The following is a 22,697-nucleotide window of genomic DNA, read 5'->3' as shown; positions in this document are numbered from 1 at the left end:
TTGTGGTACAGAGTCTTGAGATAGGCAGTCCACAAAAAGTGGTGAGATCTACAAAACAAATGATGGAGTGTATAGGTCATGTAAATGAACAGATTAACATCAAAGGTTTTTAATCCTAGAGAGAAGGTAATGTCCACTTAAGAAAAACAACAACATTGTTGATACACTACATCATATTGGAGATATTGTGTTCTTTCTCACCTACTGTTCTACTACAACAGTAGGTGAGAATATTATTGTCAGTATGTTACAACTATAAAAACGACAGTTTCATTACCACTATCTATTCAATTTCTGGATTCCAGTCTTCTTACTGTTCCTCTTACTGTTCTACAACAGTGTAAAGTCAGAAGATTGATCGTCAACACATTGCAACTTTAAAGAAGACAGTATCCATTTCCATTATCTATCCAATTTTCTGATTCCAGTCTTCTTACTGTTCCTCTATCATCACTCAGTTGTAGTGTAGTACCAGTTGATACAGCTACACCCATCACAGCTACAGTCACTACTACCACTCATCCTGGAGTGTATACAATACATTGTAACGTAGTCCTGTAACTTGTGGTCATCATCAAGTTAATGTTCAAGTTAATGATGTCCAACTTAATGTATCTCATTTGTGATCCCTTTTAATCCTTACTTTGATAACATTACTCCATACATACTATACCTGGATTTAACAGACCCTGGAGAATTGCTGTGATTGATAATGGACACATTATAGTAAGTGATTAATTATCATCACTGTGTCACAGTACTGGATAAAGATCAGGGTTGTTCTGATTACAGGATAAAAATAATGATTATAATTACTGATTACTTTCACTGGATAGTAAAAGTAATGATTAAATTACTGATTTTTGAAGTAATGATTACAATTACAAATTACATTTTGACTTTTTAGTTAATCATAATATTTCTAAGAATTTATTCCAGTCAAAATTCTTCAAAATTGTATGCATTGTTTACTTTCAAAAATTCCCCTAGTGTTGTCAGTCATGTGACTGCTTAGTGCACAATGCACAATTACACATTGCCACAATAACCATGTAAAGAATGTTTAACTCACATTTACACACTTTCTTTGATTTTATTGTCCAGCAAAAAGTGCTGACATAGTTAAACACATTAAACTATAAGGCACTGAATTACTATTGATTACAATACTTAGTGTAATTACAATTATATTATAATTACTTCCCCTCTAGAAAATGCTGATTACAATTACATTACAATTACTTGAGATACTGTAATCATTAATAATCATTACAATTACAATTACGATTACAACAACCTGATAAAGACAGAAAGAAAGTGAAGTCTTTTGGTCAAGGTAGTGAAAATGTGAAATTTTTCTTTTCCTTTGTGGTGTAGCTATCACTTCTGACAACTTCATTCTTGTTGCTGATATTCAAAAGATCCAAAAGATATCTATGGATGGGAAAAGTATTACCTCTTTGGTAAACGTGGTCGTGAGAGATTGGAGTTTAATTGCCCTCAATGGTATTACCATTTCTTCAATAACTGGAAATATTTATATTGCAGATCCATGATACACCATCATATACATTATCTTTAAATCCTGATCTAACATTTCTCTCACATGTTTGGTACCAAAGGATCAGCTGAGGGACAGTTTAATAAGCCCGTAGATGTTGCTTTTGACAGACAAGGGTTATTGTATGTGACCATTGTTTTGAAATCATCGTATCCAGGCCTTCACTCAGAGGGACAGTTTTTGGTTTCAGTTTGGTATTGAAGGATCTGATCCTGGACAGTTGCCTATCCAACAGGATTGTAATAGATGATAACAATCTAATGTACATTGCAGATCGTGACAATCATCGTATCTCTACATTCACCACTGATGGTCAGTTTTATATGTACTTTTGGAGAAGAACACTGGGAATATGAGTGAGTCTAATGCTCTACGTGGAATAAACACTTGACAGAGAAGGATATTGTATGTTTGTGAGTGTAGTAATAACAGACTAGTAGTTTATTGATATAGTGACACAGTTTTGTTTAGTATTATGAATTGCTTTAACAAATCAAAAAATATTTAAATGAACATAATGTTTATTTTAGCAGCTGTTCATAATCCACTAGTTCTAGTGGGTGGTAATGTCATTGTAAAACGATATCGACCAGACTCCTCCCCCAATAAATAAGGATACCACATGATGTAATTAGTACCCATAAATTGTTGATATATTAAAACCAAAATCTTCATCAACATCAGGTGTTTCCATGGGAACAGGGAATACATTAGCTCCACCAATACTGACTACATTAGTATCCAAGAAGATATCATCAGAGGTACAGGGTCACCATATTTAACCCCTTTATCACTAGAGTGGACATGCTTACTACCATAGTAATGGACATCTAATACATTAACGTATTTCTTCAAGTTTACTAACAGAGAGAGTCTTAGCATCAACTAAATTAGTATTTGGTTGAACAGAACTGATAGAGACTCAGGTATTACGCGTAGAAGTCTTTTTAACAATATACATTGTTAGTTGTATAGGTATTGGTCTGAAGGTGCTGTAGACGTAGGTACCTCTATATCCATTATCACTGACTGAGAAGCACCATACTCCTCAACACTCTCACTTGTTGTAAATGATCCTTTTATAACGAAATATTGAGATATCTTGTTCTGTTTTAGTCCAGCATGATATAGGAGTACAGTATCAGTAATATGTTTAGTATCTGATAGTCCAGGTTTACCCCCAGTCTTGATAAGCATATTTGAGAGTAGGATCTAACAAATACTGACTGAGGAAGTACTCATAATCCTATAAGTATAGGTTGTATAGGAGATAATACCAAGTGGATTTGTAGGACCAGAGTACTCCTCTGGGTTCTCCAGATCCTCTATGATCTTGTAGAGATATGATACTCATTACATCATTATTAAAATGACATATGTATATCTCCAAAATCAAAAGACTCACAAGAGGTGGTCTTGAATCCATCCATTGAGACAGTACCATTAAAATATAACTCACTGATAGCATCATTAATTGAAAACTTAATGGATGATCTCCCAGAGCCTCTATAGCATATTTTGATTGGCCAATCTCTCTGGTTCAATCAAGAATTGACAACATCTGATAATTTGAAGTATTGTCTTAACAGCATGGAATTTCTCATTAGACCAGTTAGTGCTATCATGAAGGAACGTCTTGATATCTTTACCCAAGTATGTTCACCATATTTTAACAGAAAAGATGAAAAAGTTATAAAAAGGTTGGTCATCAAGACTACATTTCTCCACTATCCAAGCAAGTGTTCCTTTGACGCAGCATTTCACGATATTGTGTTTGTCCTCCATGGATCACTAGCTCTCCATGTATCCAAGTGTCTCCTATTTTGTTTGTAAACAGGTAACAAATCTTGATGTGCAATGAGTTCTTCTACAAAATTGTTGTAACTTGATGCAATTATTTCAGCATTAGGAAACAACGCATTTAAAGTTTGAAATTTTGTTATTACTTCAAATCCTGAGGGAGTCCTGAATGTCCCCCACGTATAGCAAAGGCCAATGCAGTTGGCATACCAGTACAATGGACCATACTATCCAATCCTACACCATGTGTACCTCCGTAACCATGGGGATGCCACATACCAATGACCTTGTGTATTAGTTTCTTCATTTAACCATTTAAAAGCGTAGGTACAGCAGGTGGCATACAGGTCAGTATTTACCCGCCAACAGTTATAGCATCAATTTATATTTTTTTGCATAAAGGTATTGTTGATCGTGTTAGACCAGGAACATCACGTTGACTCAAGCTACTGGGACAAAACCTAATTCCTCAGAAATGTTCGCAGTGAATTGAAAACCAAACTCAAAAATTGATTATCATAAACCTCAGGTTTTGCATTAAAAGGGGAATGCATGCCAGACTATGTTCTCCTTTGCTAACAGCTGTTCTAAAAGCATCTAAATCTGTTTGGCTAGGACAGTGTAGACCACTACCCAGGGGACAGTTAAAGTAAAGCCATACCAAATAGAATGAGTGGTAAAGACAAGGGCTTCCTTGTGATTATATTGACGTAACTCTTCAGCAATCTCAATAGCCTTGGGGAAGTAGTTATCAAAGTACCTATTTACAATATTAACAAGTGTGTCAGCAAAACCCCAAATCAAGATGCAATGAGGAGACAATATAGATCCTTTCAATGGAGTCTAAGATCTCTTGATTGAGTTCAATTTGAGGAGGCCAGAGTGGAACTAGCATTGACCCAGCGGGGGAAGATAAAAGAATGGTAAGAACTGGAAATAAATTCTCAACATCATGAAGGGAAGGTGACTTAAAAACATATGGTCATAAGTATATTCATGAGGTATGAAACTGACCTCTGATATTACAAAATAGCCTACGTTAAAATATTGGACAAAAATAATCAAAATATATAAAAAGAATGCTCTTTATTATATACTCTAATAAAGTTGAATGTATGAATCTTTTACTGTGGTTCTGTTACACATAGAATATGTTTATATTCTTATAGACTTTATAATTTTTACAGATTTGTTTTTATGGCAAGGTATTTCAAACATGTGATCATTAGAATCACATGACCTAAAGGTCTTCTTAATATTCTGATTTGATGAAGTGAATTGCTCTGATTTTGAATAAGCTTCTCTAAGTTTGCTACAAGGAAATTTTGAATCTATATTTACTTCATATTATGGCAGAAAAAACAGTACTCAGTACCTCATCAGCTCTCAAGAACTAACGAGGAACAGCTCACCTGTGCTATATGTCTAACCTCTATACCAACCCTAAGACCTTACCATGTCTTCATTCTTTCTGTCAACATGTTTTTGGAGGGTCTACCACTAGATCCTCAAGGAGATAAAATACTTTATTTCTGGTCCTACTTGTCGTCATCGTACCCCAGTTACCTCATCAAACAGGAGCAGCTGACTTTCCTGCAGCTTTCCAAATTAACAAACCTCAAGGAGGTCTACAATCTAATGACAAAAGTATCAGGGACATCAACAGGTAGCCTGTGATAACTGTACTACAACTAATGCCACAGGTTACTGTAAAGAATGTGCCAAGTTTCTCTGTCAAGAATGTATTGATGTTCACAAAAAGTGGGCTTCTTTTGATGATCATAAGATAACAAGTCTTGATGAGGTAGTAACCATCTGCATCTAAATTGCTTCCCATGAAGAAGGAGATTAAAGTGTTCCACTCATAAATAAGCGATTGAAGATCTTTTGTGGAACTGAAGAACTGATTGTCAAGATTGTACTGTACGTATTCATAGAGATCATGATTATGACTTAGTCTCCTGACTGCTATCCCAAACATTGTATAAAATTGGAAACAAGTCTGAAGTCAGTTAGTGACAAGGTCATTGCTGTACTGATGTCCTCACTGCTCTCACAGATAGAGAAAATGAGATCAGAAAACAAGGAGAACTTGTCAAAGAGAAGATACATGTCATGGTGGAAGAAATGATTGATATCCTTCATCAATCTGAGAGACAGCTGACTAGAGAGGTAGACACAGTCACTAGTAGTAAACTACAGGTGTTATCAGAGCAGAAAAAATCAGCTGAAATGAGAATGAGTCAACTGAAAGGATTGCCAGAAATTGTGGAACAGAGTCTTGAGATAGGCAGTCCTCAAGAAGTTGTGACATCTACAAAACAAATGATGGATCGTATGAGTCATGTGACTGAACAGGTTATCATTGAAGAGTTTAATCCTATTGAGAAAGCCGATTCTATTTTGAAAAAGACAGCAAAATTGTTGATACATTATATCGTATTGGAGATATTGTGTTCTTCTCACCTACTGTTCTACAAAAGTGTAAAGTCAAGAAGATTGATCGTCAACAACATCACAACTATAAAGAAGACAGTATCATTTCCATTATCTATCCAATTTTCTGATTCCAGTCTTCTTACTGTTCCTCTATCATCACTCAGTTTGTAGTGTAGTACCAGTTGGTACAACTACATCCACCACAGCTATAGTCACTACCACCAACCATCCTGGAGTGTTATAAAATACATGTAGTCCTGTAAACGCATGGTCATCATCAAGTTAATGTCCAAGTTAATGATGTCCAACTTGATAGTACCTCACTAACAATCCCTTTTAATCCTTACCTTGATACACTCACTCCAGTAATGTGCTATAACTGACTCTAAAGGACCCTGGGGAATTGCTGTGACTATGATGGATATATTATAGTAAGTGAGTGGGAGGGTAAACTGTGTTAAAATACTGGATAGAGATGGAAAGAAAGTAAAATCTTTTGGTCAGAAAAACTAAAGAAAGTGGATATGCAAATTTCTCTTGTCCTCTTGGTGTAGCCATTACTTTACTCCGACAACTTCATTCTTGTTACTGATAAACACAAGATCCAGAAGATATCTATGGATGGGAAATATATTAAATCAGTTGGTAAACAAGGTAGTGGACCACTGGAATTTTATTACCCTCATGGTATCACCATTTCTCCACTAACTGGACATATTTATATCGCAGATTGATGTGAAAACAATCGCATACAAGTCTTAAATTCTGACCTAACTTTTTTCCCACACATTTGGTACTCAAGGATCAGCTGAGGGACAGTTGAATCGCCCAAGAAATCTTGCTATTGATAGACAAGGGTTAGTGTATGTGACTGATCATGATAATGGTTGTATCCAAGTGTATCACTCTGAAGGACAGTTTCTGTCTCAGTTTTGGTACTAAAGGATCAAGTCCTGGACAACTTAGTCAACCAGTAGGGATTTCTATAAATAACAAATTACTTTACATTACTGAGGAAGGTAATCCATCGTATCTCTATCTTTACTACTGATGGTCAGTTTGTACGTTCTTTGGGAGGACGTGGTAGCAGTGTGGGTCAGTTTTAATGCTCCAATGGAATAGCATTTGATAATAAAGGATATTTGTATGTTTGTGACAGGACAAATGGTACATTAGTAGTATATGATTGTTTATACAGTAATAACATTAATTAATATGACTTAATTTTGGTATGTGACTAAAGGTGGTTTACATGTGTTTTTTGTAGCTCTTCGGTTTTGTTTTAAATATTCCTTGGGACAGGAATACTGTTGCTAAGCAACTCCACAATAGTGATAACATAATGTGTACAACTGTACAGAATATGATATGGTATTATGGTATCTTAATTTAAAGAAAGTCAGGGTATTTATTTTCCGTCTCTTGGAGGACTGGGGAAGTGGAAAATTCAAATGGGTTGTCATCATCTTCATTGCTGTCATCATCTTGTGTTAACTGGTATATTGACAGAGACAACGAGAGAGAGAGAGGAGAGAGAGAGAGAGAGAGAAAGAGAGAGAGAGAGAGAGAGAGAGAGAGAAGAGAGAGAGAGAGAGAGAGAGACGAGAGAGAGAGAGTTGGACATGTTAGTAAAGGGAGAGAGAAAAACTTACATCAACAGTGTTACTACTGCTGCCAGTGAATCTAAAAGTAAAGAAATACAATAAAAACATAAAATGAGTTACTATGAACAACACTACATAGGAATGTGTCAGCTGATATTATTATTATAGTTACATAAATATGATATGATGATTATAACAAGAGTAGCAGGAGTCTGAGTAAGTGTAGTATATGTACATGTAGCAATGGTAATGTACATGTACATGTAGTGATGGTAAGTACATGTACATTTAGTGATGGTACATGTACATGTACATGTATGGTAAGTACATGTACACATAAGTACTGTATAATGCAGTGAGGATAAGTGGTGTGTAGTATATATAAATGTTGATACTATAATATCTTTACCTTCCTCTCTTTCTTGATATAAGTGATGACAGATCATCTGAGTCATTATCATCCTAAAATGTAATGTACATGTATATAATAAACCAGTCAAACCGGTTTTAACTAGTTACAGTGTACCTGATATACAATGGGTGACTTGGTTGTGGTTCTTTTAGGTGCCTAGAGAGTTCAATCTATATATTCATAATACATGAATAGCAACTAACTGTTTTTTTTGGTAACAGCTGGTCTTAATGTGTCTGTTTTTGATAGTGATGTAGTAGCTATAAAAATAATAACATGTGACTATCACATGACTATTGCATGCTTATGAGCATCTACCTGTCTGTGACTTTGAATAGTTGTACCTCTCCCACCTCGACTTCCTCTTCACCTTGGCTTCCTCTTCCACCTCTTGTGGTTTTTCCTGTTCCAACCTTGACTACGTCCTCTCCCCGTCCTCTTGTACCCTTTCTGCAGTAGATGTGGATTCATCATCACTTCCTCCATTTTCTTTATCACTTTCATCAGTAAATCTTTCGTTCCCTGGACGAGAAAGCTCTAACAGTAGTTACAAGCTAGTTAGGACATGCCAGTAAATTTTTGGAAATTATTGGGATACTAACTTCAGTTGTAGCCTGCTCTTGTCTTCTCATGATTTCATCTCTTTTTGATCAATCTATAAATAGTAACACAAGTGATGTCATCCTGTTTAGCTACTTACTTTCTCATCTAATTCTGCCTCAGGGAAAGTGTCTGATTTTAAATAGTCTTGAGTTTGTTGAAGAGAATATTTAACAAAACTAACAAAAAATAATGTCCATCTATCCTTTGTCAACCATCATCATTAATGATTTGTTTATCCATCTCTCTGTCTATCCATCCATTCATCCATCTGTCTGTCCGTTCTTACTCAGCTATTGCTTCTTTCTCATTTTGTCTACAAAGTCCTGAACAGCCTCAACTAAGTTCTTTTCAGATAACAATGCCAGTCTGTTTTGATGTAAAGTCTCTTTTAATAATGAGGCAATACTTTGATGTTCTCCTTGTTCATCATTAATTCCTTCTAAGTCATCCAATTCTTGTCTCCCATTTGGATTCTTGTCGAGCTAATGAGAAAATATAAAGTGTATTTTTTATTTTTTCCCACTAACCTAATGATGATGGCTGCTTACGTTTAAACCATTGTAAGATAGTTTTAGGGTTAGCTACCTTGTCCAAGAATTGTTGTGAAAATCTTGCCTGAGATTGAATGCTGTAACCATTTGAATAATCCACCTGCAGTAAGATACATTTGTGTAATCTAACTGATTTCTCAACTATGTCAAGTTTGCTCTGCAACGTTCGGCCTCCATAGCTCAGCGGTTAGAGCACGGTCTTGTAAACCAGGGGTCGAGAGTTCGAATCTCTCTGGGGGCTTCTTTTTTTTTTTTTGCTTACAAGCACGCACACTATTCACATTATCACCTTTTACACTTTCCACAAGTAATAATATTTATTTTATACTTACGTACTTTCAGTCGAATGATTGGAGTTTTATCAGACTCAGGAAACTCTGCAGCAGCCTTTGTAATCAGCATATTGACCTAAAAATAGAAGGTACTTAACAACAAATGAATGGACTAGTGATTCAATGGGTGGATAAATGTACAGGGTGTGTTAGTAAAATGGCGTTTATTTGTTACATACCTTCTCTGAGAGATATGACAGTATGGCTTCAGTTTCCTCAGGATGAATATCAGTTTTTTGACAAGGACACAGTATCCATAACAAATGGCCGCACAGTTTGAAGAGGAATGGGCTCGATACGAAAATCTGTTTCGTTGATATAAAGAAGTCCAACATGTCTATGGAAATAAAAGAACCTCAGATAGACTACCAGTGAACTATGACTTACTTTTTTGCCACTTCTCCTTCACATAAACTAGTAGCCACAGAGGAACCAGGTTGATAGATGTAGAATCCTTCGTCATCTAAGTCATCATCCTCTCCCTCCTAGAAGGTTTTTAATACTCGTCAAAGCCTGGTAGTCAGGTTTTGTGTGAGCCTCATGTTCATGACCCCATATAACAAGATCAAGAAAAAGATGGGAAAAATGTAGCTGGTATGTAATTGTTAGCAGAATGTTGTGCTCTAAGAAGAAAAAGGAGAAACAAACAGTTTAAGTTATGTAAGTATTATACTACAAAAATAGTTAACTTAGAGATGTAGCATTCATAATAATACCAGTAAATGTGAACAATATTTCATTATAACTGAATGCAGTTGCTAAAGTCTTCTTATATTAACATCTTAACAAACATAGATAAGGTAGGAACATTGTTGAAGTTGAGGGGGTTAATATGGTTTCATGTGGTCATCTCCTCCCTTGTAGAAAGGAGGATGGTTTGGATACATTTTGCCATAAATCCTTTGATTGTCTTAACATCAACACCTTACTGTCATAGTCAAACTACTTACAGATTCATTGTTGATGGTTGTGTTACATATACCAGACAAACATGGAAGGAGTTAGCTCCCTATTCATGTAAGTTGGAGTGGCTGAAGCCCCCAACATTTTCTTAGCCATTGTGATAACAGGTGTAATATTTGATGGATTTCCAAATTGATAAAACGCTGATGTTATTTCAGTGATCAGAGAATATTTTGAAAAGATATCTTAAAATAATATTTATTATTAATAGTGTACATATTTTACATATCTTAGTTACCCTGTACTATACAACAATGGTATTTTATTTTATTTTATTTTATTACCTGTTCTGATGTACTACAAATAAATTGAACCAGCTTTTCTCTTCTTCTTGGGTCGTAGGAATTTCACATTGCCATGACGAAATGTTCTATTCAATCTCTCATCACGTATACTTCCAAGTCCATATAAGGCCAGTCTAGTATTACCTATGATAACCAATAAAAGAAGGTGTTAACGTGCTGTGTGAACACAATATCTGTTATAAGTACATCTGTTTGAACAAAAAGAATGTTTAGTGACAAGATGGCAGAGGAAATGCTAGTATAGTGTTTAGGTGAGTAAGGATGAAATAGAGACAAGATGCCAAGGATGTGTGGGGTGTAGCCATACAACGATAGAGGAAATTAGAATTGAAAGCAAGTCAGGATGCTAAAGAATTGAATTAATTATATACACAGGAGACTCGTGTATATGAAGAAATAATTCTTCAATTCAATTCTCTCTGTTCATTTATACCTTCCTTCCTACATACATCTATCCAACCATCCATACCTTTTTGTAGTAACAAAGGAGACAGAGTAATTTTCTCAACGTCGGACACTTTACCAAAATAGTTTACTACATTCGCCATACTTAACAAGTCCATTGTGCTCAACCCATGATCCTATAGTAATGGTAGACATAATAGATACTATATTAAACGAATTACTTACTACAGGGAACAATAGTCATATTACTTACCCCAGTAGGGTCGTCATGGTTACCATGAATTGAAAACACTGGTATGCTGACATTAAAATTAGGATCTTCGTAATTCACTGTTGAAAACTAAAAGGGATGCATCCTTCATAATTAAGTAATTAATTACATAATGAGTACCTGGATATAAAATTGATGGAGGGATCACTGCGAAATTCAATAGGACAGGGGCGTGACCCCATACAGAATTGACGCAATAATTCCATAGTTCTATAAATGACATATCTTGATGGTTTATTCTCATGGAAAAGATCACCACCTAGAAGAATAAAATCTACCTAGTTTGAGAGAGAGAGAAAGTGAGGAGAGAGAGAGAGAGAGAGAGGAGAGAGAGAGAGAGGGAGAGGGAGAGAGGGGAGGGAGAGATCATTTGTAACAACCTCTTGGTAAATAGAAATAATGCCCACTTATTTCCATAAACAATACATAACATTATTAGGTTGCCATACCAACCACAAATATCATCCCACTATAATTAACACACACATATATCATAGCCTCAACAAGCCCTCAACATAATATATGTAATGGCATGCTATACTAACTATACACATACATTTTGATCTTTGGCAATTGTCAAAATCTCCTTGAAAGTTTCTAATGAGTCATTTCCCCTTATGGGATCTCTCTCCATGTAACCAAGGTGATTATCAGTTGCTATAACGTACAAACAACTTATGACAAGATTTATAGATGTTAATATTACCTATAAGTATTTTCATAACGTCTTTGTCCTCCATTTTTGTTCTACAAAATTGTAAAATGTTTTAAAAGTTATCAAAGAATGCCATGTGGATGTTTCTCTAATTAGTGCCTCATCCATAGTATACGGAAGTGATCGGAAATTAGTCAAATAGAAAGGAAGCTTGGAGGGATACAAAGATACACTGCGAGAACAAGACGGAGAATCTCGCTTGCTACATTGTTTGAGGAGCAGCTGGAGCTACATTAAAGTGTAGAGATGGCGAGAGCAGTCAATTCTCAAGGAAAGAAAGGATTTCTATCCTTTTTTCAACAGTTCCAATCCGCTCAACCTAAACCGGCTATCGACAAGAAAACAGTTGAGAAAGCATGGAAGTTGATGGACAAAGTAGTCAATTTGTGTGCCAATCGACGAATGAACCTCAAAAACTCACCTCCTTTCATACTTGATATCCTACCAGAAACCTATCAGCATTTACGCAAGATTTTCAAGAATTATGAAAGCAATTTGGAATTTTTGAATGAAAATGAATACTTTAAAATCTTTATGGAGAACCTCATGAACAAATGCAAACAAACAGTGCAGCTGTTTAAAGAAGCCAAGGAGAGAATTTATGATGAGACCTCAACACATCGTCGAGCCCTTACGAAACTAAGTCTCATTTTCAGTCATATGTTAGCTGAATTAAAGGGTGTGTTTCCTGAAGGGATCTATGGTGGAACAACCTATCGTGTGACCAAATCAGATGCTGCTGAATTTTGGATAACTTCATTTGGAACGAGGTAAGACCTGAGATTGCTTGTCTATGGGGGAGTGGGTTTGATAAGAACTGATTGAGATAGTGATAGTCCTAAGATAACAGACACACCCTCATTGCCTGGAAGTAAATTAAAATAACTAAGAGTAATACTGTTTAAGGTATTTTGTGTGAACAGTTGATTTCTAGAGTTTTTTATAATTCTTTTATATATGTCTGTATCTAGTATGTGGTGTTTTCATTTGTATTGACTGGAATTAATATTACAATTAACATAGGAATAAAGTACAGACTGTTAGGAGTACAATAGATTAATGTGTTCCCTTAGAAGTAGTGTATGTCAGATACATTACTTACTAGCTTTGTGTTATTATCTCGTTGACATTACATTAGTCGGGAGGTAGTGAGTGGACATCAATATTTACAACAGGATCTAGAATAGCTCTCATAGACCAATGAACTTACTACAGTAACCTAGGATAGCTACCATTAGTAAGCTATAGATTAGTGAACATCAGTACTTACTACAGTGACCTAGGATAGCTACCATTAGTAAGCTCTAGACTAGGTTAGGTACTATTGGATTGTACTGAACATCAATTCTTATTGCTTGATGTCATACATTTACTTCAGTAAACAGTAATTTGTCCACAAATTATTAGCAACTAATTGTACAAAATGAGTTAGTGTTTATCTTATAGTTTCTAAACTCTCCCTTCCTATTCACTGTACATGTCTATAGAAGAAGCTAGCACTGATAACAGTAATATAAACTCTCTCCTGTTTATAGTATTAATACTAACTTATACTGAAGTTATCAAAAAGAAATAACTGTTAATTTTAAAAAAACTATACAATTATTGGATCTAATAAATACAAAAATAACGAACTATATTTTAATACTATTGTCATTTGAATTATGTCTCTAGTGTTTGTCTTTATTCTGGACTGATAGATGAATGGCTAAATAGACAGATGAATAGATAGATCTATTGTTCTCTATGTCTGTCTGTCTGTCTGTCTATTGTTCTCTATGTCTGTCCATCTGTCTGTCTATTGTTCTCTATGTCTGTCTGTTCACCCATCTCTCTCTCTTATCAACTCAGCAATTATTACTACTATCAGTTAATTATTATAACTACAAATAATGTTGCAATATATCTACTAGAGTAACCAACCAGTTACTCCACTATGGATTACTATGCAGACTATATTTACATTAGTTATCATAAGATTATCATACCAGAGAGTAATACAGTGACAAAATAGTTTGTTCATTTAGTGATGGGCATCATTTCAAGATATACAGACTCCAATATACTTCTAGTATATTGTACAATATTGAGAGTAATTGCTAAACTGTTCATTGTATTGATGCACTCGACTGAAATATTGTAAACTTTCAATATCACTTGTCAGTTGTGACTGTTTTGTCTTGTCAGTAAAAAAAAACATTTATTGAAATATATATGAAATACTAGTGTATTATTTATAACAATTGTGACAGCTGTTTAATGGATTAAATGTTTGCTAATAATTGCTACTATGCTAACAATGCTTTGTTAGTAAGGCTTCAAGTTTATATCTTCTATAACAATGATTTGGTAAATGGTGAAAGGATTGATTGATGGATGGATGGATGGACAAATTGACCAAGAAGGTGGATAGATGAATGGATGGATGCCTCAACTACCATATAAGGTGTGCTTCTTGAAGTCATTATTATAATGAGTTATTTCTTCTAGTTTATCTTTGTCTGAAATAAACACTGAGCCATTAAGTGATACAATACATAGTACAGGTTTTGTGCTAGCTGTATTAAGTCTATATTGATGTTTACTAGTCTAGAGCTTAGTAATGATAGCTATTCTAGGTCACTGTGGTAAGTATTGATGTTTACTAGTCTAGAGCTTACTAATTGTAGCTATTCTAGGTCACTGTGGTAAGTACTGATGTGTTACTAGTCTAGAGCTTACTAATGGTAGCTATCCTAGGTCACTGTGGTAAGTATTGATGTTTACTAGTATAGAGCTTACTAATGGTAGCTATCCTAGGTCTGTGGTAAGTACTGATGTGTTAGTCTTATAATGGTAGCTATCCTAGGTCACTGTGGTAAGTATTGATGTGTTACTAGTCTAGAGCTTACTAATGGTAGCTATCCTAGGTCACTGTGTAAGTATATGTGTTACTAGTCTAGGCTCTCTAATGGTGGTATTCTAGTCCACTAGGAGCTTATAATGATAGCTATTCTAGGTCACTGTGGTAAGTATTGATGTTTACTAGTCTAGAGCTTACTAATGGTAGCTATCCTAGGTCACTGTGGTAAGTATTGATGTTTACTAGTATAGAGCTTACTAATGGTAGCTATCCTAGTCACTGTGGTAAGTACTGATGTGTTACTAGTCTAGAGCTTACTAATGGTAGCTATCCTAGGTCACTGTGGTAAGTATTGATGTTTACTAGTATAGAGCTAGGTAGCTATCTAGGTCACTGTGGTAAGTACTGATGTGTTACTAGTCTAGAGCTTACTAATGGTAGCTATCCTAGGTCACTGTGGTAAGTATTGATGTGTTACTAGTCTAGAGCTTACTAATGGTAGCTATCCTAGGTCACTGTGGTAAGTATTGATGTGTTACAGTCTAGAGCTCTCTAATGGTAGGTATTCTAGGTCACTAGTCTAGAGCTTACTATTGGTAGCTATTCTAGGTCACTGTGGTAAGTACTGATGTCACTAGTGTAGAACTTATTATGACAGTTATGTCACTACCTCAATTAAGGGAATTTTCTAAATAATAGTAACTGTATAGTGGATGAGTGTTTTGTGATATTTAAAACATTGCCTAATGATTCATTATTGTGATTGTACTATAAAGTTACTCCGTTGTACAACCACTTCCAGTTATGGCAGTTAAGTACAATATTATATATATATATATATATATATAATATTGTATACCCACTGGATGAGTGTTTTGTGGTATTTAAAACATTGCCTAATGATTTATTAATTTGATTGTACTATAAACTTAGACCGTTGTATGGTCACTTTCTATTAAGTACTATGTCATATAATATTATATACCCACTGGAAACAAACTAGTCAGAATGGCTGAACTTTTGATAAGTGAATAGCTAGATCATGTATCTTACTAAGGTGATGTCATAATTCACTATATTATTTCTTATATATTGTCTACTGGGTATAGCATTACATCTTGACATGGTGTGATGTATCAGTTTGTATGTATATGAATGAGTCAATGGAATGCTAAACAACTTAGTGGAGGAGTGTTGAGGGAGATTGTTTCCTTGAATTGATAGCTGAATTCTTTATTTGTTATATCAAAACACTTACATTTCTAAAGACGGTTGTATTGTTCTTGTAGTAATGCAGTTTAGATTGTTTATGATTCTTTACATAATTTCCTCTTCTCAGCTAAATCTTGAAGTGTTTAAAAAGGAAGCCGAGTTAAAGTGCATTCCTATGTTTTCTGTTAGTTCAACTGAGCATAGCTCACAATAGTTGTCAACTTCAGTCTTGTATCTTGTTTTCACATCTGTTTTTTGTTACTGTATTAGTTTTGTCACTTTGATGGGATGGTAGGTCTGTCTCTCTTTATTGCTCTGAGGTGTGTAGAGGACAGTAGGGTTAGGTTATATGACATAACCTGGTACAACGAGCTAACAGTTGACAAGTTAAAGGGTTTGTGTTTATTGTTTAATTGTTGTTTATTGTGCTTTTTTCTCAGCATTTTTGGGATTTTGAAATACAATGAACGGACAAACGGATAGATGAGCTTTTTGTTAAATGGATGGATAGATGAATAGTATAGATAAACAATAGGATGGATGATGGAGTAATGGATTGATAGTGAACATGGGTTGTTGTGTAAATATAACATCCACACATGTTGTTAGTGTTGATTGTTAGTCACTTTATAATGATATATCCTCTTTTCATAATGCATTATGTTGATAGTTGAACTGCTTCTGTTTATATTGAAGCAAATGTATATTATGTACATGTACATGTATATTATGTACATATATATAGCAAACTAAACAGTTGTTATATCCTAACTAAACACATTGGTTATCTTTGATGTTTTTATTACAATATCCTTCCTCTTAAATTGCTTTAAACATTCTTTCTCTCCCCATCTATCAATTATCTCCCTTCCCCCCTCTTTCTCTCTCCCCATCTATCTAATTATCTCCCCTTCCCTCTCTCTCTCTCTCTCTCTCTCTCTCTCTCTCTCTCTCTCTCTCTATCTAATATCTCCCCTTCCCTCTCTCTCTCCCCATCTATCTATTTATCTCCCCTTCCCTCTCTCTCTCTCCCCCCTCTTTCTCTTCACATAGAGCTATTGTCCCATGGAGATTATTTCGTGCTACATTACATCAAGTTCATCCGATACACTCTCCATTGGAGGCTGTTGCTTTAAAGTCCACAATTGATCTTACTGTAAATGATCATATATCAGTCTTTGAGTTTGATATCTTCTCAAGGTAATATAACTGAGTATATCTGTAATTTGATAATGACTAAAGGAATACTATCTCAATAAATAGAATTGTTAGGAAACTAATCAGTATACTGCAGTAAATTTGTCAGTATACTCTCAGTAAAGTCGTCATCATACAACTACACTAGTCCGTATACTTTTAGTATATTTTCCATCATATTTAATATTGTATTTTACTGACTCTCTTTTGTCAGACTTTTTCAACCATGGACGTCTCTCCTTAAGAACTGGAATGCACTAGCAGTCACTCACCCCGGCTACCAGGCTTTTCTCACATACGATGAAGTCAAGGCTAAATTAGAACCTTTTCTAGACAAATCTGGAAGGTAATAACCTTACCACACAAATAAAGAATAAATGTCTGATCTTTGTAGTTATATATTTCGTTTAAGTTGTACTCGACTGGGACAGTGGGCTATTGGCTATGTAACGACAGAGAGAAATATTTTACAGACAATTCCACAAAATAAATCACTTTGTCAAGCTTTGGTAGATGGAGCTAGAGAGCGATTGTAAGTATAAATAAATGGACAAATAATAGATAAATGGATGGATGGATAGACTTTTTGATGGATGTGATAATATGACTTACTTAATATTTGCAGTTACCTGTATCCTAATGGTGAGGATTACAATCCTGACTTACATGAAATCCTTTCACCAAACACCTGATAAACATATACAGGTTAGTTGTTCCACACTGTGACATATACCCATTATAATGAGTGCACTCTGTGGCATATACCCATTATAATGAGTGCACTCTGTGACATATACCCATTATAATGAATGCACTTTGTGACATATACCCATTATAATGAGTTCCACTTTGTGACATATGACATACCCATTATAATGAGTGCACTCTGTGACATATACCCCATTATAATGAGTGCACTCTGTGACATATACCCATTATAATGAGTTCCACTTTGTGGCATATATCCATTATAATGAGTGCACTCCATATACTTTGACATATATCCATTATAATGAGTGTTCTAGCCATATCATGAGTGCAGACAATATATTATAATGAATGCTTGTGCCATATACGCCCACTCATTTAATTTGTGACATACCAAATAATGTGTTTTACCCATTAATTCAATTTATATGATCTTGTGCCACCACTCATTTAATTAATCAGATTGATTGAAACTTCAGCTATTAATCAGATTGTCATCTGTCACAAATAATATCAATAAACCATAGAAAATAAAGATGCATCATCATCAATAAAAGCATAATTTTTTAAAAGGTAGTCCTTGAAGTTATTATAAGCATAGGATAATAACTACTTCTAGTACTATCTGAAGCAAATCACTTTGTCCTGAAGTCTGCCATCTTGCTTATGAGTGATTTGTCATGATGTTATAATGCCAAGAAATTGGACTAAAGTCACCAGACACACTTTCTTGCATTAATTGAGTGGGCGTCTGGGGATGTAAATCATGTGACATGTGCATACATTGCATATCTATTATAATGGTTGGGGCCATTCTCTATCTGTTAATTTAATTGAGTGGGCGTCTGGGGATATAAGTCATGTGACATGTGCATACATTGCATATCTATTATAATGGTTGTGGCCATTCTCTATCTGTTAATCCATCCATTCATTCCTGTATAAAAATTAACCCATTATCTACCAATGACGCATATATGTGTTAAGAATGACCATGCTGAAATTGATGTAATTAACCCTTTATCTACCAATGACGCATATATGTGTTAAGAATGACCATGCTGAAATTGATGTGGTCATTAAAGGGTTAAATTTTTTTTCTCATACAGGTTAGTCAGGAGCAATATGAAATATATTGTGAAATGGGTTCAACATTTCAAATGTGCAAAATATGTGCCGAAAATGACAAAGATGTCAAACTAGAACCTTGTGGTCATCTCATATGTCACGCTTGTCTTCAAAGTTGGTTAGAATCTGGACGATCTGATTGTCCATTCTGTCGGGAAGACATCAAAGACTCTGAGGCTGTAGTAGTTGATCCTTTTAGTTCAAATCGTCATAGTAAACCTGATGTCCATATACCTAAAGAAGAACCTTCTTACTCTATGGCTACAGGTATTATTAATGGATTGACAACTGATCAGGCTCCGCCTAAAACAGAAGAAGAAGAGTTTGAAGTGAGTGTGTACATGCTTTTAATAGCTGTAGTGCATGTCATTTAATAACTAGTAATTAAATAACTACATGTCATTTAATAACTAGTAGTTTAATAACTACATGTCATTTAATAACTAGTAGTTTAATAACTACATGTCATTTAATAACTAGTAGTTTAATAACTACATGTCATTTAATAACTAGTAGTTTAATAACTACATGTACTACAATAGATATAATTATTTTTAGTTTGAAACATAAAAAAATACTTTAAGAGTTACTGATTATGTCAGCAATTTATGAAGTAAAATTTTTTTAGTTCAATTATTAGTGGGGGAAATTTTTATTTCCTAATTTATACTATTAATTTACTAAATATGAAAGGAGCTACATTGAAAACCACTCATGAATGTGGACACATTGGGACCTTACTGTTAATATTGATTTGTCCTCTATCTATGTAATAGTTAATAATACCAGTATTAACCAGAATGCGAGGCTTTAAAAAGTGTGTCTTTAATGGTTCAGAGTATTTTAACGTATGTTCCATTCTAGGATCGTGAGGGTTGGACTTCTAATAGTCCCACTGCCTTAAGAAACCCCCTCAACAAATACAGGCGGAAGTAATAGTTCACCAGAGACAAGTACATCCCTCCTCCCCCTGTTCCTCCTGCTCGTAGAGGAATATCTCAGAACTCACATAACCAGTATGGTCAGTTTGGTCCTCCAACAACTTTAGGGCTCCCTCAAACAATAGAAGAGAGTGGAGACAGTCAGTCTCACTCTGCTCCTTCGTCTCAACACATGGACCAGAACCACCCCCTCGGATTATACATAGACCTGACGGTAGCAGAAACAGTCCTAGACCTCGATCGATAGCATTCCCTCCAAGTAGTAATGCTGAACTACTGTACCAGATGACAAATATGCTGACCTTCGTTTTCATGACAACAGTCCAAAACCAGTACCCAGACCAAGGAAATTTGTTGTTAATTATTCTGATGTTGTTTTACCTGGTAATAACACTCAGGCAAATAGCCACGCCTCCTCAAGAGAACCTACAACTGAAACTGTACCTACACTACCTGACAATGTTAATACATCAAAAACTCCACCCCCTCCCCCGTCCCTGCTCGTAACAATGATACAGTCACACGGATGCCACCAACATCAAGTACAGCTTCTCCATTGGACCTCCCGCAACTTCCCCCCAAGTAACCCTTTTGCACACTCTCCCCCTTTGCCGAATCCTTTTAATCTTGAACCATCAGCTGACACTTTTATTGACCCTACCCTGGATTTTTCTATGGATGAATTTCCTTCTTTTGATGATGACATCCCCTTATGGGAAGATGCCTCATTGACTGCCATGGTCTACGATATCCCACCCCTCCCCCCTAAATCCATGTCTACACAAGAACCCGATAGGTATATACAATATGGACCCACAGTCTTCTCTTGAGAAAAGTGAAGATGTACTGGTGGTTCTGCCTATGAGGACGCTACAGATATTATCAGAGCTGCTATTGAACGGAACAAGTTAGGAATAGCTCATGAACCTAGCTCAGTGGTTTTCAAGAGACAAGCGATCTCCGGAATTTGATTTGCCTCTAGATAATGATAAACAAAACAAATGAAGAGTGTCCCACACTGACAGATGTTGAAGCAATGCCTTGTTTCTCACCAGGTGATAGTCCCCTACGATTTTCCTACAGCTCTACAAAATCATCCTAAACCTGGTCATAGAAGGCAACCATCAGACACTCCTAAAGAAGACACTACAGAACGTCTAACTAACATGTCGATGAGCCTCCTATGGAACTATTGACATTTTGCTTCTAGAAAACCTCGAGAACATTCCCCAAGTTTTGTGAACGAAGGAATGTACCAGCTTCTCAAATTTATCTTCAGACCAACCACCATTGCCTGAAAGAAGTCCTGTAAATCGTTCGCAATCTCTGGAACCCGCCTCGTTCTCGTATTGATACCTCTCCTCCTAATTTTGGTACTAGCCGTGGTTATGAAACCCCCTCTCCCTCCTAGAAACCCTCCTCGGGTAGTAAATGGACAACCTCAGGAACCTCCTTTACCTCCACGGAACCCCACAAATCGAATGTCGTCCATTCCTGGGCCACCAGCACCTGCGGCCTTATCTCAGCTGGAATCTCGACACAATCGTGAACAAACTGTTTTGGAATTGGTACAGTTAGGTTACTCTCGTAGTGATGTGGTCAAAGCTCTAGCGATCTCTCAGAACAATCTTGATCTGGGCACGTCAAATATTAGAGGGGTTCAGCTCTCGAGATTAACTGGATACATTGTAAGTGAATTTTTATATTTAATCATTTCTGCCAATCATTGTTAATGAAACAATTGCAAGTCTTAACTTGAAGTGATTCTCTTTATATATCTTATCTTTTCTCTCTCTCTCTTATTTTTTTTCTAAGTACATGTATTTCATTTTGTCACTTAGCACTTGAGTTATATAGCTTATAGTTATTGAGTATGTTATCCTTGCTTTCACATATACTCAGTTAATTTTTTGTCTATTTGTGTATGTATGTGAGAGAAGTTTCTCTGATTATAAAGCAGTTTATATTAAAAGTCGTAGCTCTCTTTTAGTGATGTAGGAAAGGAGTTACACATTTGTTGTCTTGTATGTTATTGTTTATCTTCTTTTCATAATTGTTCTTTGTTCTGCAGCTGTTTATTTGTTTTATTGTTGTACCATTTTAACTCATTTAATATTAAACATTGATCTTGCTGTTTGGGATAGAAAAATGTTTTTCTAATAAATTAATTTAATAATAAGTTAGTTGGTGTATGGAAGAGAAATTGGTCTGCTACTGCAACTCAATGCCTATTGAGAAATATATGCACCATTCCCTCCAGCACATTACAATAATTGATTAAAAGGTTATAACAAAATCTTATAACAAAATCTTATGATTAAATACACACTGTGTTCTTAAATCATATCTACAGCACACACTTACTGGGAGGGGTGATACCATGATATACAATATTAACAAATCTTATAATTAAATAATGCATGTAAATCATCTACCAGCACACTTACAGTGATATATAGTACATATTAATAGAACACATGTAAACATCAGGTATACAGTATATATAGTAACAAATATATACAGCTCTAAGGCGTATTAATAAGCTCGCATTATTCTACAAGTAAACAGTAGCAAGTGCCTTGCACAATACTGTCATATACAAAAAAGAAAAGGCAATCAACAAAAGTTTTAAGTATACTTGTTCATTAATCGCTCACTAAGTTCTCTATGAATAGATTTCACAGCATTGATAAGCCATCGTCTGTTGG

The 22,697-nt window shown here is 35.3% G+C and overlaps 2 protein-coding genes and 1 non-coding gene across 3 annotated transcripts; 2 read left to right on the top strand and 1 right to left on the bottom strand.

Moving 5' to 3' along the window:
- Positions 1-9,139: 9,139 nt before the first annotated feature.
- Positions 9,140-9,211, top strand: Trnat-ugu. Its single transcript has one exon. It is a non-coding gene; the product is annotated as a tRNA-Thr (tRNA).
- Positions 9,212-9,530: 319 nt separating this feature from the next.
- On the bottom strand, positions 9,531-11,986 carry LOC121391392 (double-strand break repair protein MRE11-like). The gene is given in 11 exon segments (XM_041523045.1): positions 9,531-9,639; positions 9,690-9,756; positions 9,806-9,875; positions 9,877-9,925; positions 10,550-10,592; positions 10,595-10,693; positions 11,040-11,151; positions 11,229-11,331; positions 11,367-11,524; positions 11,803-11,903; positions 11,953-11,986. Coding segments are annotated over 11 exon segments (945 nt in total).
- Positions 11,987-12,207: 221 nt separating this feature from the next.
- LOC121391391 (E3 ubiquitin-protein ligase CBL-like) lies at positions 12,208-21,185 on the top strand. Its single transcript, XM_041523044.1, is given in 8 exon segments — positions 12,208-12,731; positions 17,069-17,215; positions 17,427-17,558; positions 17,607-17,744; positions 17,838-17,895; positions 17,897-17,917; positions 19,030-19,377; positions 21,045-21,185. Coding segments are annotated over 8 exon segments (1,509 nt in total).
- Positions 21,186-22,697: the final 1,512 nt, after the last annotated feature.

This window comes from Gigantopelta aegis, unplaced genomic scaffold (assembly GCF_016097555.1).
Source record: "Gigantopelta aegis isolate Gae_Host unplaced genomic scaffold, Gae_host_genome ctg2280_pilon_pilon:::debris, whole genome shotgun sequence".
Lineage (NCBI taxonomy): Eukaryota > Metazoa > Mollusca > Gastropoda > Neomphalida > Peltospiridae > Gigantopelta > Gigantopelta aegis.
The sequence above is the reverse complement of the archived record's forward strand: the minus strand, read 5'-3'. Positions and strand labels throughout refer to the sequence as shown.